The sequence below is a fragment of the Nannospalax galili genome, unplaced genomic scaffold (assembly GCF_000622305.1).
Source record: "Nannospalax galili isolate Female #2095 unplaced genomic scaffold, S.galili_v1.0 scaffold1453, whole genome shotgun sequence".
Lineage (NCBI taxonomy): Eukaryota > Metazoa > Chordata > Mammalia > Rodentia > Spalacidae > Nannospalax > Nannospalax galili.
In genome coordinates this window covers 158969-173154 of record NW_008332666.1, presented here as the reverse complement: position 1 = coordinate 173154, position 14186 = coordinate 158969, and the positions used below count along the sequence as shown (strand labels likewise).

Genomic DNA, 14186 nt, shown 5'->3' with positions numbered 1-14186 from the left:
TGGCTTCCAGTTATTTTTGTAGCCTAGTTTTTAAACTACCTCACCTAGTGTGTATATCTCCTCGTGTAAAAGGTACCGTAAACATTCAATTCAAATCCTTAAAGACAACTTAAAATGACTTTTGCTTAGCAATTCCTATATCAGAAAATTTAACCAATAGCAAACTTTCATAATGTAAGCCTCCTATTTCATTAAAAACATGTACATAAGAATGCATCTGCTATGTACTTCAGATGTGATTATTATAATACACAAAATGATATTCTTCATAATGATAAGGAAATATGAAAAACATACTCCTGATACTTCTTTGTAATGAAGAAAAATCTATCAGATATTTATTTATTTTTATTTTTTTGGTCTTTTTGAGACAGGGTCTCCCTGTAGCCCCAGCTGTCCTGGAACTCACTATGTAGACCAAGCTGGCCTTGAACTTACAGAGATCTGCTTGTCTCTGCCTCCCAAGTGCTGGGATTAAAGGCATGCACCACTACATACAGCACAAAATCATTATGTAAGTAAGAAATAGAAGATGCATTATAAAGATTTTAAATTTATAATGTCATATTTACATAGGAATTAAAAACAGGTCTTTCAGCAACATATGCAATGAACCTCATGTCAAAGTGAATGGGTTTGCATTTATTACAAATATGATCTGGGGAAGAAACATTGCTGACTTTCTACCTGAATTTCACACGACTGTGTTCAACAAAATTTGTATTAGGCAGACGATGGTTTATTTATATATTTACTATAATACTGTGTGACTCTTTAAGAACACATAAAGTGTAAGTCTCACTAGTTGAGTGGAAAGGTGATTGGACAGTGAATGAACTGGAGAACTCTGGGGAAAAGTCTCACCATCACACAGATAACAACACAGTACTTGGCTACTCCCGCCCCATCAGCCTCCTCACTGCCCCTCTGACATCTTTGTTCCTCAGGGTGTAGATGAGAGGGTTGAGGCTGGGTGTGACAACAGTGTAGAAGAGGGCAATGAACTTGCCTCGGTCTTGAGAATTTTCTGTTGGAGGCTGAAGATAAATGCACATGGCTGGAAGGAAAAACAGACACACAACCATGAGATGGGCTCCACATGTCCCAAAGGCCTTCTGAAGTCCTGTGGTGGATTGCATCCTCACAACAGCCTGAGCGATGGCTCCATAGGAAGTGAAAATGAGGATGAGAGGAATGAGAACAAAAATTGAGCTTGTGACCATCAGAATCATCTTATTAACACGAGTGTCAGCACAGGATATTTGGAGCAGTGCAGGGACTTCACAGAAGAAATGATGCAATCGTCGATGTCCACACAGGGGCACCCAGAAAGTAAGGAAGGAATGAAGTGCAGAGTCAGTAAAACCACTTACCCAGGAGGCTGCAGCCAGCAGGTGACTGAAGCGAGGATTCATGAGGACAGGGTAATGCAAGGGTTTGCAGACAGCTACATAGCGGTCATAGGACATCACCACCAACAGAATGCACTCCGTGGTCCCCAGTGCCAAGACAAAGTAGAGTTGGAGCATGCAACCAGTATATGAAATGGTCTTCTCTGGACCCCAGAGATTGACCAGCAGCTGAGGGACAGAGCTAGTGGTATAGCAGAGATCGAGGGCTGAGAGATTTGAGAGGAAGAAGTACATGGGGGTGTGCAGGTGGGAGTCCAGGCGTGACAGGACAATGATGAACAGGTTTCCTGTTAGTGTTAACAAGTAAAATATCAGGATCACCACAAAGAGAACCACTTCCAGGTGAGGCCATTTAGAAAAGCCCAGAAGAATGAAGGCGTCTTCAGAGCTGGCATTGGACTTTTCCATCTTTTACTTTATCTTTTGTTTTATTTTCAATTTTAGAAAAACCTCGAATTTTAAGAGAAAGAGTTGCAGTTATTGATTGAGGAATAAAAAGAGCCATCAGCTCATATAGGTTAAAAGAATATTAATAAGTAAAGAAAAATATTCCATTTACTCAAAGCCTAAGTGTTAAGTATAAAATGAATGATTGTTTGACTGGCATGGATGCATACAGAAGAATTTGATGTATTTACACAGGACTAAGCTTCTTACCTTGTCTAAACTATGTCTTTCCTAATTTCTTGTTGATTACAATGTGAAAATTAGTAAACTTTATAGTGTGAAAATCTTTTGGCTGCCTCCATAACCACGTGAGGTATGTGACCTTCACTAGTGTTGAGGTGAACTGATACTCTATGACTTCTGATGAGATGCTTTGAAGAGAATATCATATCACTGTACAAATGCTACTGTGCCAAGAGGACACAACTGAATGTCATCAGGAAGAAACACAAGAAGGACTCAAATAAACATAAAACAGTTTGTTCGCACTCTACAAAAATGTCACTCACTATAGCAGTTATGACCGCAACACTGATTAAAGACACTGGAAAAGCTGGTATCCACATGATGCCACACTTGACAGAAATCGCTAGTGTAAATTGTTTAGAGAATTGTAGAAATTTGAATACAGACATTGATACTTGTGCCCATTCTGAATTGTTTGTTTTTATTAACTATACAGAGGTTATGTAAATAATTGTCCTGGAACATCGAGGAATCCAGTGGTAGACAAATGAAGTCTACCCAACTGATGTTCTAATGGTTCAGAAACATGATAGATAGTGGATACACAGACGACAGATGATAGATTGATGATAGAGTAAAGATAGATGATAAGTGATAGACACATAGATGATGATGATAGATGATAGATAAATAGCTAAATAGATAATAACTGATAGACACGCAGTTGACAGATGGTAGATAGAGATGAGATAGATATATAAAGTTATACATGATTGGTAGAAGATAGATGAGTGATAGGTCATGTTGATGACGTTAGATTTTGGATGGATAGATGATATATATGTGGAACATCAAATCTTTTCAGGAAAAATATACATAATGGTTCAGGTCAGATAATGGATAAATGGATCTGATTTATAATTTTTGTAATTGTTTTAAGTTTGAATTTTTACATAATAAAATATTACAAAAAGAATTTGGAATAATTTTACTTTAGATATTTGCAATGCTACAGAAAAACTAAGTTCTCAAGATTAGAGTCTTTCTCATTCACCCCAGGGCAAAAGCTGAGTATGTGGTAGCTGAATAAATGTCTAAGCTAGGGAGGGAAGATGAATTCCACTAAGCAAATCATTTTTGTTAGTATGTAAAGCACTTAAATTTTGTCTTCAAATTGTTTCTATTTAGGTGATGGCAGAAAGCATATTTACAATTCTAATAATTTTATACCCAGTCTATTTATAAGTGAGAAATACAATATAAATAGAAATATGAACAAAAAGACTCACAGATACATGCACATTAACTTATAAGCACTAATAAAATATGAAGTTAGTAAAGCCAGGGGTCTGGCAAAAGCGTGCTGGAAAGCATGCGAGGAACGAAGCATGTGTTTACAGAGAGAACTCTGGGAAAGTACAGGCCAGTAAGAACACCCAGGAGGAAGGAAGGCATGAGGGGTGCACAAGTGGGATGGACCTGCTGAGTCTATGTGGGAGCTCAGAGCCCAGGTTACAGGCTGACCTGCTAAATGCACTGCCTGAAGAAACCTTTGCTGCAGTCTGGCCTTCCTCTAGAAATTTAATTAACATGCTCTTTAAATTCTAAGCACAGATTTTAATCACTGCCTTTGTTTGCTTTCCTTTAAAGAAATATCATAAATATTTCTTACATGTCTCCTTTTTCATTAAAATGTTGCACAACTGAATCTTACAGATTAAAAAAATCACACACAATTCATCAACAACTATGATTCTTAGATGACCCTGTTTCTTCTGTGAATTTTAAATATTTTCATTGAAAATTTTTGTTACATAGTTAGTTTGACCTACCTATTAAATATCCTCTTGTATCCTTGAATCTCTCCCTCCCACAACATTAAGCTATGGGAAAAGATAAAATCATAATGGACACACTTGTGGTTTCTGCTTTCAGGCTTTCTTAATTGCTCATGCTCTGTAAGTGCAACTCTTACAAAGAGATGTCAGAGCAGACAATTGGCTGAGCTTCGTCAAGAAAATCAGGAAAGTCAGTATGTTTTCAGGGCCTCCCAGCTGATTCAGACCTCTTAAGTCTGTTATGTGTCAACGCAATTAGTCAATAGCAGTCAGCACACTGAACTAGACCACTCAATACAATTCAGAGATCAGTCCAGGGAAATCGTTAATGTAGTCTTCCAAAATAATATCCTTAAAAGGCATAGCTGAATTCAAAGGCAGAATTCATGTAACAGTACATTTTAAAATATTATGTTTAGTGGCTGGAGAGATGGCTCAGTGGTTAAGAGTACTGGCTATACTTGCAGATAACCTGGGTTTGGTTCCTAGCACCTACATGGCAGCTAAGAACCATCTATAACTCCAGTCCCATGAGATCTGACACCTTCTTCTGACCTCTTCAGGCATTCCATGACAAGGGTACACTTACACACATGTAGGCAATATACTCACACACATAAAAAATAATAAAATGTTTTTTAATATCTACTCAGTTTAGAGATGATTGCCATTTGATGAAAGATGGAAATCTTCCAAGAGATTTAGAAGTTTTTCCTTAGATAGGAAACAGCATGGCAAGTTTGGGCACAAGTGCTGTAACTGCTTCCTCTGATACACATGTATTATAATTTCCTTCTATCTTATACATTGCCTTCATGATCTAGTACCTTAAGTAAACAAAACAAAATGGTGTTTATGAGTTATCGTTATCTGTTTATACATTCTTACAAGGACAGGTTTGTAACTGATTTGAGAAACAAGCAAACAAATATGAAATGCATGTAGGGAAAGAGTAGAAATTTCTGCTTTAATTTCTTCTTACTGGAGGAGTGGGAAATGAACTAAATTATTTTCTCACAGTATAGAAGCCAGTGTTGTTGAGAAAAGAGATGCACCAGTTCCCATGCCCAGCACTGGCTGACAGTCTGTGATCCTGACTCATACTCTTACCTAAAGCTCAAGCAGTGCTTAAACCCGGTTTCACTGCTATGCTGAGTCTGTCCACATTCCCCTTGTGCTTTTTCCCTCTCCATCAGACACCTGTGTGGATGATCTGACATCTGGTGTTGGTGTCCTTGACCGCACCAGCACAAACAGTGCCTGCACCTGACTCTAACCCACCACATCAGGCTGGGAGATCAAGGTCTGAAAGCCCTGTGATGTCACCACTACAGAAGAAAGAGTGCTGAGGCAATAAATATTTGTATATGGGAAGAAAATTATTTGGCTAGATCATTGTGAATGTAAATCCCTAAGAGTCAATTAATGCCCTCAGGAACCTGTGCTGCTTACACCATTTTACAGGAATGTCCCCATGACAGCACCCCACTGCAGAACCAAGTTGACAAGGAAACTTTGACTCAACACCACTGAGGAAAAATATTCTTAGCGATATTTACAAGAAAGCAGATAGTCATGAGGTCTTTGAAATGCTCTCTGAGACCTCATTGTAGTAAGAGCTAACTTCAATAAAAACAACATCAGAATTTCTCATTAACCTAAATTTCAGATCCAAATGAAATTCAAAATACTTAACATTAAGATTTCATATTCTGTAACTTAATTCTAGTACTCACATGCAAGACTTAATATCAAGATAAATTCAATTAATTTATTATGAAAATACAGTTTGTAGCTATTTGTTGTTGAATTAATATTCTGAGAATTCAAAATAATTACTAGGGAAAAACAAGATGTCATCTGGACTTTTATGCCATTCTTCATATATTATTTAACCTCAGTAAATAATTAGAAGAAGAAAGTTCATATTTTCCAAATAAAAATAAGCTGCAACAAAAAATCATACTGAAAAATGTTATTCAAGATTTTTATCAGTTTTTCAGATGATAATAATCAATTTTAAAAACCAGTAGATTTCTGACATAGTGCCTGAAAATAAGTTTAAATTTATACATATACATATGTGGGTTCATAAACATATACACATTATATGCATATGCATGCACACATATATACACACATACACACAGAAACAAACACACAGACCCAGAAGATTCAGAAAATAATTATGGACAGACAAATTCTCAGAGTACCTAGAAACATAGAAATTCAAATTTTAGTGATTTGAAATTGAACTTTTACCAAGTTTGAGTTGCAAGCACAGTTGTGGAGAAAGGGTACAGCTGTTTTGAGTGCTTTCTGTAATTGTCCTGTCCATGACTATATGCATACAGGGTTGGTCTGCTGTATTTGTGGTTCCCACAACTGTGGATTGAGTAGAGGAATAAAATATTTGGAAAAGTATTGCATCTGTATTGAATGTAAATAGACATTTCCTCTTTTGGTATTCTAGTACATTGTAGTACAACAAGTACTTGCTGTGTGGACAGTATTTTAAGTTAACTAGTGGTTCTTCAAAGAATTCAGGGAACGCTGTACAGATTACATGAAAATACGAGGACATTTCTTTTTTCTTCTTTTGGTGCGGGTGTATTTACAGAAGAGTGGGCAACCCTGTATTTATGGCTGCTCTCTGGAATATCTACACTCAAATATAGATTTTGTGATGTCCCAACATCTGCACAAAATGGCAAGAGAGCTGCCTCATGGTGTTCTCAGCTTATATACCCTTATCCCCTCCCCCACATTCAGCTAAGGTCTACGGACTGGGTGGAAGGGGTAACTGACTTCACCATCAACTCCTTGACTAACTTGGGAAGGAGATGGGACTATAGCTTTCCAGAAAATTGGTCAGAGGACACTTCCAGTTAATACTCTACCCCTTCCTCCAACTTACATTTTTTTCTGCCATTCTCTTTCACAAAAGTCCCTGAACCTTGGAAGGGGTGATAGGTATGGGATGATCTTCCTCACACTGTGGCAAGAAACTGAACTTTCAGGTCCCTGCATCATCTATCTTCCATGGGCTGTTGGCCCAATTAAGGGAATTCCATCTATTGTAAGAATTTGGTGCTCAGAACCACAAATGAGGGAGATAATATGTCTTTTGTTTTTTTCTGAGTCCGTGTTGCCTCACTTAGTATAACACAATCTCTTAGCTATTGTGAAAAGAGCAGCAACAAACATGGACGTACAAGTGTCTCTGCAACAGGATGAGTCCTTTGGGTATATGCCAAGGAGAGATAAAACTGGGGCAAACGGTAGGTTCATTTTTAGTTTTTTGAGTTCTCCACACTGCTTTCCATGGGGGTTGTAGGAGTTTGCACTCCCACAAGCAGTGAATGAGCATTCTCCACATCCTCCCCAGATTTGGAATCATTTGCTCTGTTGATCTTAGCCAGTATGATTGGGGTAAGGTGAAATCTTAAGGTGGTTTTAATTTGCATTTTCCTAAATAATAATGATGTTGAACAATTTTAAAGATATTTCTTAGCTATCTTTATTTCTTCCTTTGAGAACTTTCTGTTTAGATCTTTAGCCCATCTTTTAATTAGGTTATTTATTGTCTTGGTTCTTTGTTTTTTAAGTTCCTTATGTATTCTGGATGTTAAACATCTTTCAGATTCGTCACTGGTGAAGATTTTTTCCCATTCTGTGGGTTTTCTCTTCACTTTCTTGATTGTTTCTTTTGCTGTACAGAAGCTTTTTAGTTTAATGAGTGAGCTCCCACTTGTTGATTGTTGACCTTAATTCCTGAGCAGCTGGTGTCCGATTTACAAAGTCCTTTCTTACACCTATATCTTGTAGGTTACTGCTAGTGTTTTCTTCTAACAGTTTCAGAGTTTAGAGTTTCACATTGATGTCTTTGATCCATTTGGAGTTGACTTTTGTTCAAGGTGAGAAAATAAGGATCCAGTTTCAGTCTTCTCCAGGTGGAGATCCAGTTTTGCCAGTACTATTTGTTGAAGATGCTGTTTTCTTTCCATTGCGTGTTCTTGCCACCTGTGTCAAACTTCAGTTGACTGAAATTTTGTGTACTCAGGTTTTCATCTTCAATGATGCTCCATTGATTTATGTGTCTTTTTTGTGCCAGTACCATGCTGTTTTTATAACTATAGCTCTATAGTATATTTTGAGATCTGGTATAATAATCTCACTAGAATTGCTCTTTGTGCTCAGGGTTGCTTTGGCTTTCCAGGGATTTTGTGCTTCCAAACAAATTTAAGGGCTTTTTTACTAATTCTGTGAAGTATGTAATGAGATTTTTATTGGGATATCATTGAATCTTTATATTACTTTTGGTAGGATGCTCATTTGTACAATATTAATTCTTCCCATCCATGAGCATGGGAGGTCCTTCCATCTTCTAGTGTCTTTCTCTATCTTTTTCTTTAAAGATTTAAATCTTTCATTGTAGAGATCTTTGATGTCTTTGGTCATGTTTATTCCAAGATATTTTCTTGAGGCTATTGTGAATTGGAGACTTTTCCAGTACTTTTTTCTCCAATAGCTTGTTATTGGTATATAAAGAGGCTGCTACTGATTTTTGTAGATTAATTTTATAACCTGCCACCTTACTGAAAGTGATAAGTTCTCGGAGTTTTCTGGTAAAATTTTTGGACTCCTGTAGGTATAGTATCATACCATTTGCAAAAAGGGATAATTTGACCTCTTGTTTCCCAGTTAGTACTCCTTTAATTTCCTTTTCTTGTCTTATTGCTCTAGCAAGAGTTTCAAGCACTATATTGAAAAGGAGTGACGATAGTGGCATCCTTGTCTGGTCCCTGGTTTTAATGGGAATGCTTCCAGTTTTGTCCCATTTAGAATAATGTTGGCTGTGTGTCTGTTGTCTATAGCTTTAATTATGTTGAGGTATGTTCCCTCCAGTCCAATTCCCTTTAGAACTTTTATCATGAATGCATAATGAAATATTTCAAAAGCCTTTTCTGTATCTATTGAAATAATGACTTGGTTTTTGTTTTGAGTCCATTTATGTTATTGATGATACTTATTGACTTGCATATATTGAACATCCTTGAATCTCTGAAATAAAGCCTATGTAATCATGGTGAATGATCTTTTTCATGTACATCTGCATGCAGTTTGCAAGTATTTTGTTGAGAATTTTTCCATCTATGTTCATTGAGGATATGGTGCTATAGTTTTCTCTTTTTTTTTTTTTTTGGTTGTGTCTTTAAGTGGTTTTGGTATTAGAGTGATGCTGGCTTCACAGAATGAATTTGGGAGTTTTCCACCTGTTTCTATCATTTCAAATAGTTTAAGTAGTATTGGTTGGAGGTCTTCTTTAAATGTGTGGTAGAATTCTGCTGTAAATCCATCTGGGCCTGGATTTTATTTAGCTGGGTGGTTTTGTATTACTCTTTCAATTTCCTTACATGTTATGGGTCTGTTTAAACTGTTGATCTCTTATTGGTTTAACATTGGTGGTTCCAGGATTTTAGATACTCATCCATTCCTTTCAAGTTTTCAAATTTAGTAGGCTGTAGGTTTTTAAAGGATTTCCTTATAATGGTCTGGATCTGTTCAGTATCTGTTGTAATGCTTCCCCCTTTCATCTCTGATTTTGTTTGTTTGGATTTTCTCTTTCATTTTTTCATTAACCAGGCTAAGTGTCTGTTAATCTTGTTTAGGTTTTCAAGGAACAGTCTCTTAGATTCATTGATTATTTTGTTTTCCTTGTTTCTATTTATTAATTTCTGCTCTGATTTTTGTTATATCTTACCTTCTGCTGGGTTTGAGTTTCATTTGTTCTTGCCTTTCCAGAGTCTTGAGTTGTAATGTTAAGTCATTTATTTGTGCTCTTTCTGGTTTTTTAATGTAGGTACTTAGAGCTATAAGCTTCCCTCTTAGGACTGCTTTTAAAGTATCCCAAAGGTTTAGTTGTGTTGTATTGTCCTTTTTGTTAAATTCCAGGAATTCTTTTATTTCTTTCTTAATTTCTCCCCTGACACAGTACCATTCAGGAGGGTGTTGATTAATTTCCATGAGGTTGTGTAGTGACTAGGATTTCTTCTGTTGTTTATGTTATTTTTATTGCATTGTGGTCTGATCAAATGCATGGAATTATTTCAATTTTTTTTTGTATTTGTGGAAGTGTGTTTTGTGGCCCAGTATGTGTTCAATTTTTGAGAAAGTTTCCTGGGGTGCTGAATAGAAAGTGCATTTTTTGGTGCTTTGGTGGACTATGTGGAAGATGTCTGTTAGGTTCATCATAATTCAGACATCTCTCTGTTTATTCTTCGTCCTCTTGACCTGCCTATTGTAAGCAGTGGGATATTGCTATTCCCTACTATTACTAAGTTGGGGCTAATCTGTGTCTTAAAGTCCTATAGTGTTTTTTTTTTTTTTTTTTTTTTTTGTTAATTTGGGTGCACCAGAGATTGGTGCATATATGTTAATGATTGTAATTTCTGTTTGGTTAATTGTTCTTTTGCTCAGAATGAAGTGACCCTCTTTATCTCTTCTGATTAGTTTTAGCTTGAAGACTATTTTGTCAGACCTTAGAATTGCAACCCCTGCTTGTTTCTTAGTGCCATGTTCTTGAAATATTCTTTTCTATCCTTTCACCTTAAGGTAGTGCTTGTCCTTGAAGGTGAGATAGGTTTCTTGCAGACAACAAATAGATGGATTTTGTTTCTTAATCCAGTGTCTTTTTTACTGGGGAGTTCAATCTATTGATATTTAAAGTTATAACTGAAAGATGTGGATTGATTGCCTTAATTTTGATTTCTTGAACTATCTGTGAGTTTCCACAATTATGCCTTCATTTGTTTTCTTTCTGTTGCCCTGGGATATAGTTCTTTCTTTCTCCGTCCTTTGTTTTGATTCAAGTATTCTGTGAAGGGCAGGTTTTAGGGACATGTATTCCGTTAGTCTGTTCATGTGGTGGAAGGTTTTCTTTCCCCTTCAACTATAATAGACATTTTTTCGCAGGGTAAAGTATTCTGGGTTGGTATCTATGGTCACATAAAACTGGAAATACCTTGTTCCAAGCTCTTCTGGCTTTTACAGTTTGCATTGATAAATCAGCTGTAATTCTGGTGGATTTTCCTTTATGTGTGAGTTGTTATTTTTCTTTCGCAGCTTTCAGTATTCTCTCTTTGTTTTGTATGTTTAATATTTTTGCTATGATATGCTGTGGGGAGTTTCTTTTCTGGTCCTATCTATTTTGTGGTCTATGTACTTCTTGTATTTGTATGGGCATCTCTTTCCTTAATTTGGGGAAGTTCTCGTCTGCAATCCTGTTTAAGATCTGGTTAATACTGTTAACTTGAAATTCTTCTCCTTCTTCTTTGCCTATGATACATAGATTTGGTCTTTTCATTATGTTCCACATCTTCTGCACATTCCATTCCTGAGGTTTTTAAAATATTTTTATAATCTTTGCTCAAGCAATCCAATTCTTCAACTTTATCCTCCAGTGTTGATATTCTGTTTTCTATTTCATTCATTCTAGCAGTGAGACTTTCTCCTGTTGTTTCAAATTTACTGAGTTTTTCACTTCTTTCTTCATTTCAGCATGGATTTTCTTCAGTGTTTCTATCTCTTGTGAATTCAGTCAGAAGTTGCTATCTTCTTTTAGTTCTTTGATTTGTTTGTGTGTTCTTTAAATTTCTTGAATTCTTTAATCATGTTTATGATCTGTGTCCTGGCTTATCTCCAGGGGGTTCTCTTCTTCTTGTAGAATTCTTCTACAGGGCTGGTGGAGTTTGATGGGAACATGCTGTTTTGGTTATCCCTGTTATTATTTTTGCATTCCAATTTTGACCTATGGATTGTTTTTGTTGCTTGTGATTCTGGTATGACACTCGAGCCTTCCTTTGCTGAGTTACAGCCTGCTTCTGTTTGTATTATTGCTATACCTTGGTTGTTTTCTTATTGGGTATGCATCCCTGCTTTGTCTATGTTTCAGGTTCTCTCAGATTTTATTTTGGAGGGAACTAATGGCTTCAGATCACCTATTCAGAAGTTCCCAGAGAGGGTCAAGTAAGGCTCCAGTCAGGTACACTTATGCTTCCTTCTAAAATTTTGACTCCTACTAGTGGGTTCTCAGGACACAATTTGGGAACTTCACTAAGGGGAGGCCTGATTTGTGCACTCTCAGGCAGTCTACTGAATTCTCAGTCTCTACACAGGCCAGATCAGGCACTCTCAGGACTTCTGCTAAGGTCTCTGTCCTAGAGTAGGGATTTTTTAATTTGATATATTTTATTAAGTATAAGAATGTCAATTCAGAAACAAAGTAGGCAATGTTAGGCTATTTATAGAGTTAAAGATATCCCCAGATAATCTGTAAATAGGCTCCAGATCTGTAACTTTCCAGATTCTCCATAATCTCTGGAGTGCCAATCAATTGGTGAGACTTGCATTAAGTTCAGTAGAAGGTGCAGGAGTTCTTCTGGGAACTTTCTTTCACAGCATGTGCCATAATAATTCCACCCTCAGGGTACTCAGAACTTTTATTCTTTTTGTTTATTTCTGTGTTCTGTAAATTCTCTCCTCATTATCCATCTGTCTATAGATTTTTAAATTTGATATATTTTTATTTTGTGTGTATGTGTTGTGCTTGCGTGTGTAAAAAATTGCATGTCCGTGCATGCAATGCCTGTAGAAACCAGAAGAATGTGTCAGATGCCCTGAAACTGGAGTTATGGATGGCCATTAGCTACCCATGTGGGTGCTGGGAAGCAAATCTCATCCTCTCCAAGAGCAACTAGAGTTCATAACTGCTCAGCCATTTCCCCAGCCAGTCTATAGACTTTTTTAAAAACACAAAATGAATATAGCCTACAGTAAGTGCAGGAATCACATTTAAGAATATACTTATAAACCAAAACTGAAGACAAATTAAGTGCTCAAAAAGTGAAGTATTAAGATGTTTTCTAGGAATAGTGCATGAAGGTTTTAATATACAAAGGAATACATAGGAATGTATCCCTGGCTGAGAAGTCCCAGACCAAGCTGGCTAACTAGACTACCTGGAATCAATGAACTCTGGGTTCACTGGGAAACCATGCCTCAGTAAAGGAGTGAGAAATCAAGGAAAACTCTGAATCAAGAACCCCAGCCTAGCAGGCTTCTCCAGTCTATTTCTAATGGATGTTTCGAAAGCCCAATCTGAAGATGTTTTGATTCTCTCTCTGAGGGTATTTTGGTTTTGCCTTCCTGTCTGTCTCTCTGTCTCTGTCTCTGTCTCTCTCTCCCTCTCTTTCTCTCTCATGTATGTGTGTCACATGCTATTATTATTTTACATTGTATTTCTATGTACTTAATAAACTTACCCATTCAAAACTGAAAACACAGCTATCAGATCATTCTCTGGACACTTCAGGACTGAGAGATAATAGTGTTTGAATGTATGAAGATCATGTAGTGAAATTCATCAAATGAACAAAATAAAGGGGAAAAGCTATAAGATCCTCTCAGGAGAGGCAAAACAGTTATGGAATAAATTTCAAATCCTTTCCTAGTGAACAGTCAGCAAATCAGAAAGACAGAGAGTTCTAAACCATGAAAAGGACTTCCATAAAAATACTCCAAGTCACAATTATTAACAAAGAGTGAATACTTTACTTGAATTTTGATAAAAGGACAAGGATTTCCACTGAGTTATGATGGATATTTTAGCCAGGTCCATGAGACCTGAACTGGAAACAAAGTCACAGGAGCTGAAGAGTGGCTACATGAGTGCACATTAGTGACAGCATGACCATGTGCCTGGGAAATTCTGAGGGACACCAATGCCCCCCAGAGCCAAAGTTTGCAGTTAGCATGGTCACAGAACAAGAGGTCAGTTCACAAAAGTCAACAGTACCCCACAGCACACAGAGTGCTATTCAAAAACACAAGCTACTCAGAGGTCATAAAGATCATTCATTCAACAGTGAACACCTGAAATGCTCCCAAAAGAAAAGAAGGTGGAAGTGAATGAATGAAAAAAATCCATGTTTCTGCCTCAGGATAGTGAAGGTCATTGTGTTGCCAGTTCTTCCCAGATTGTCATAAATTTAATCCAATTTCAATAATAATTATAGAAACCTAATAAAAAAAACCACATATTTTATTTCTCTAAAACTGGAAATTTGTCTTTTTAAGATATAGATTTTTTTAAATCTTCAACTTGGAAGGAAACATCTGTAAATCATCTTTTATTTTTTTACCAATAACTGACCTATTTATCAATCTATCATCTATCTATGTATCATCTATCATCTATTAGCTATCTATAATGCATAAATGTATGTGTACATATAGTTTAATA

General features: G+C 36.6%; 1 protein-coding gene across 1 annotated transcript; it reads right to left on the bottom strand.

Annotated features, from left to right (window-relative positions):
- Nucleotides 1-893: 893 nt before the first annotated feature.
- Nucleotides 894-1820, bottom strand: LOC103729573 (olfactory receptor 2J3-like). The gene has a single exon (XM_008827658.1). The coding sequence runs from the start codon at nt 1818-1820 to the stop codon at nt 894-896; it is 927 nt and encodes a 308-aa protein (XP_008825880.1).
- Between the last annotated feature and the right edge of the window lie 12366 nt (nt 1821-14186).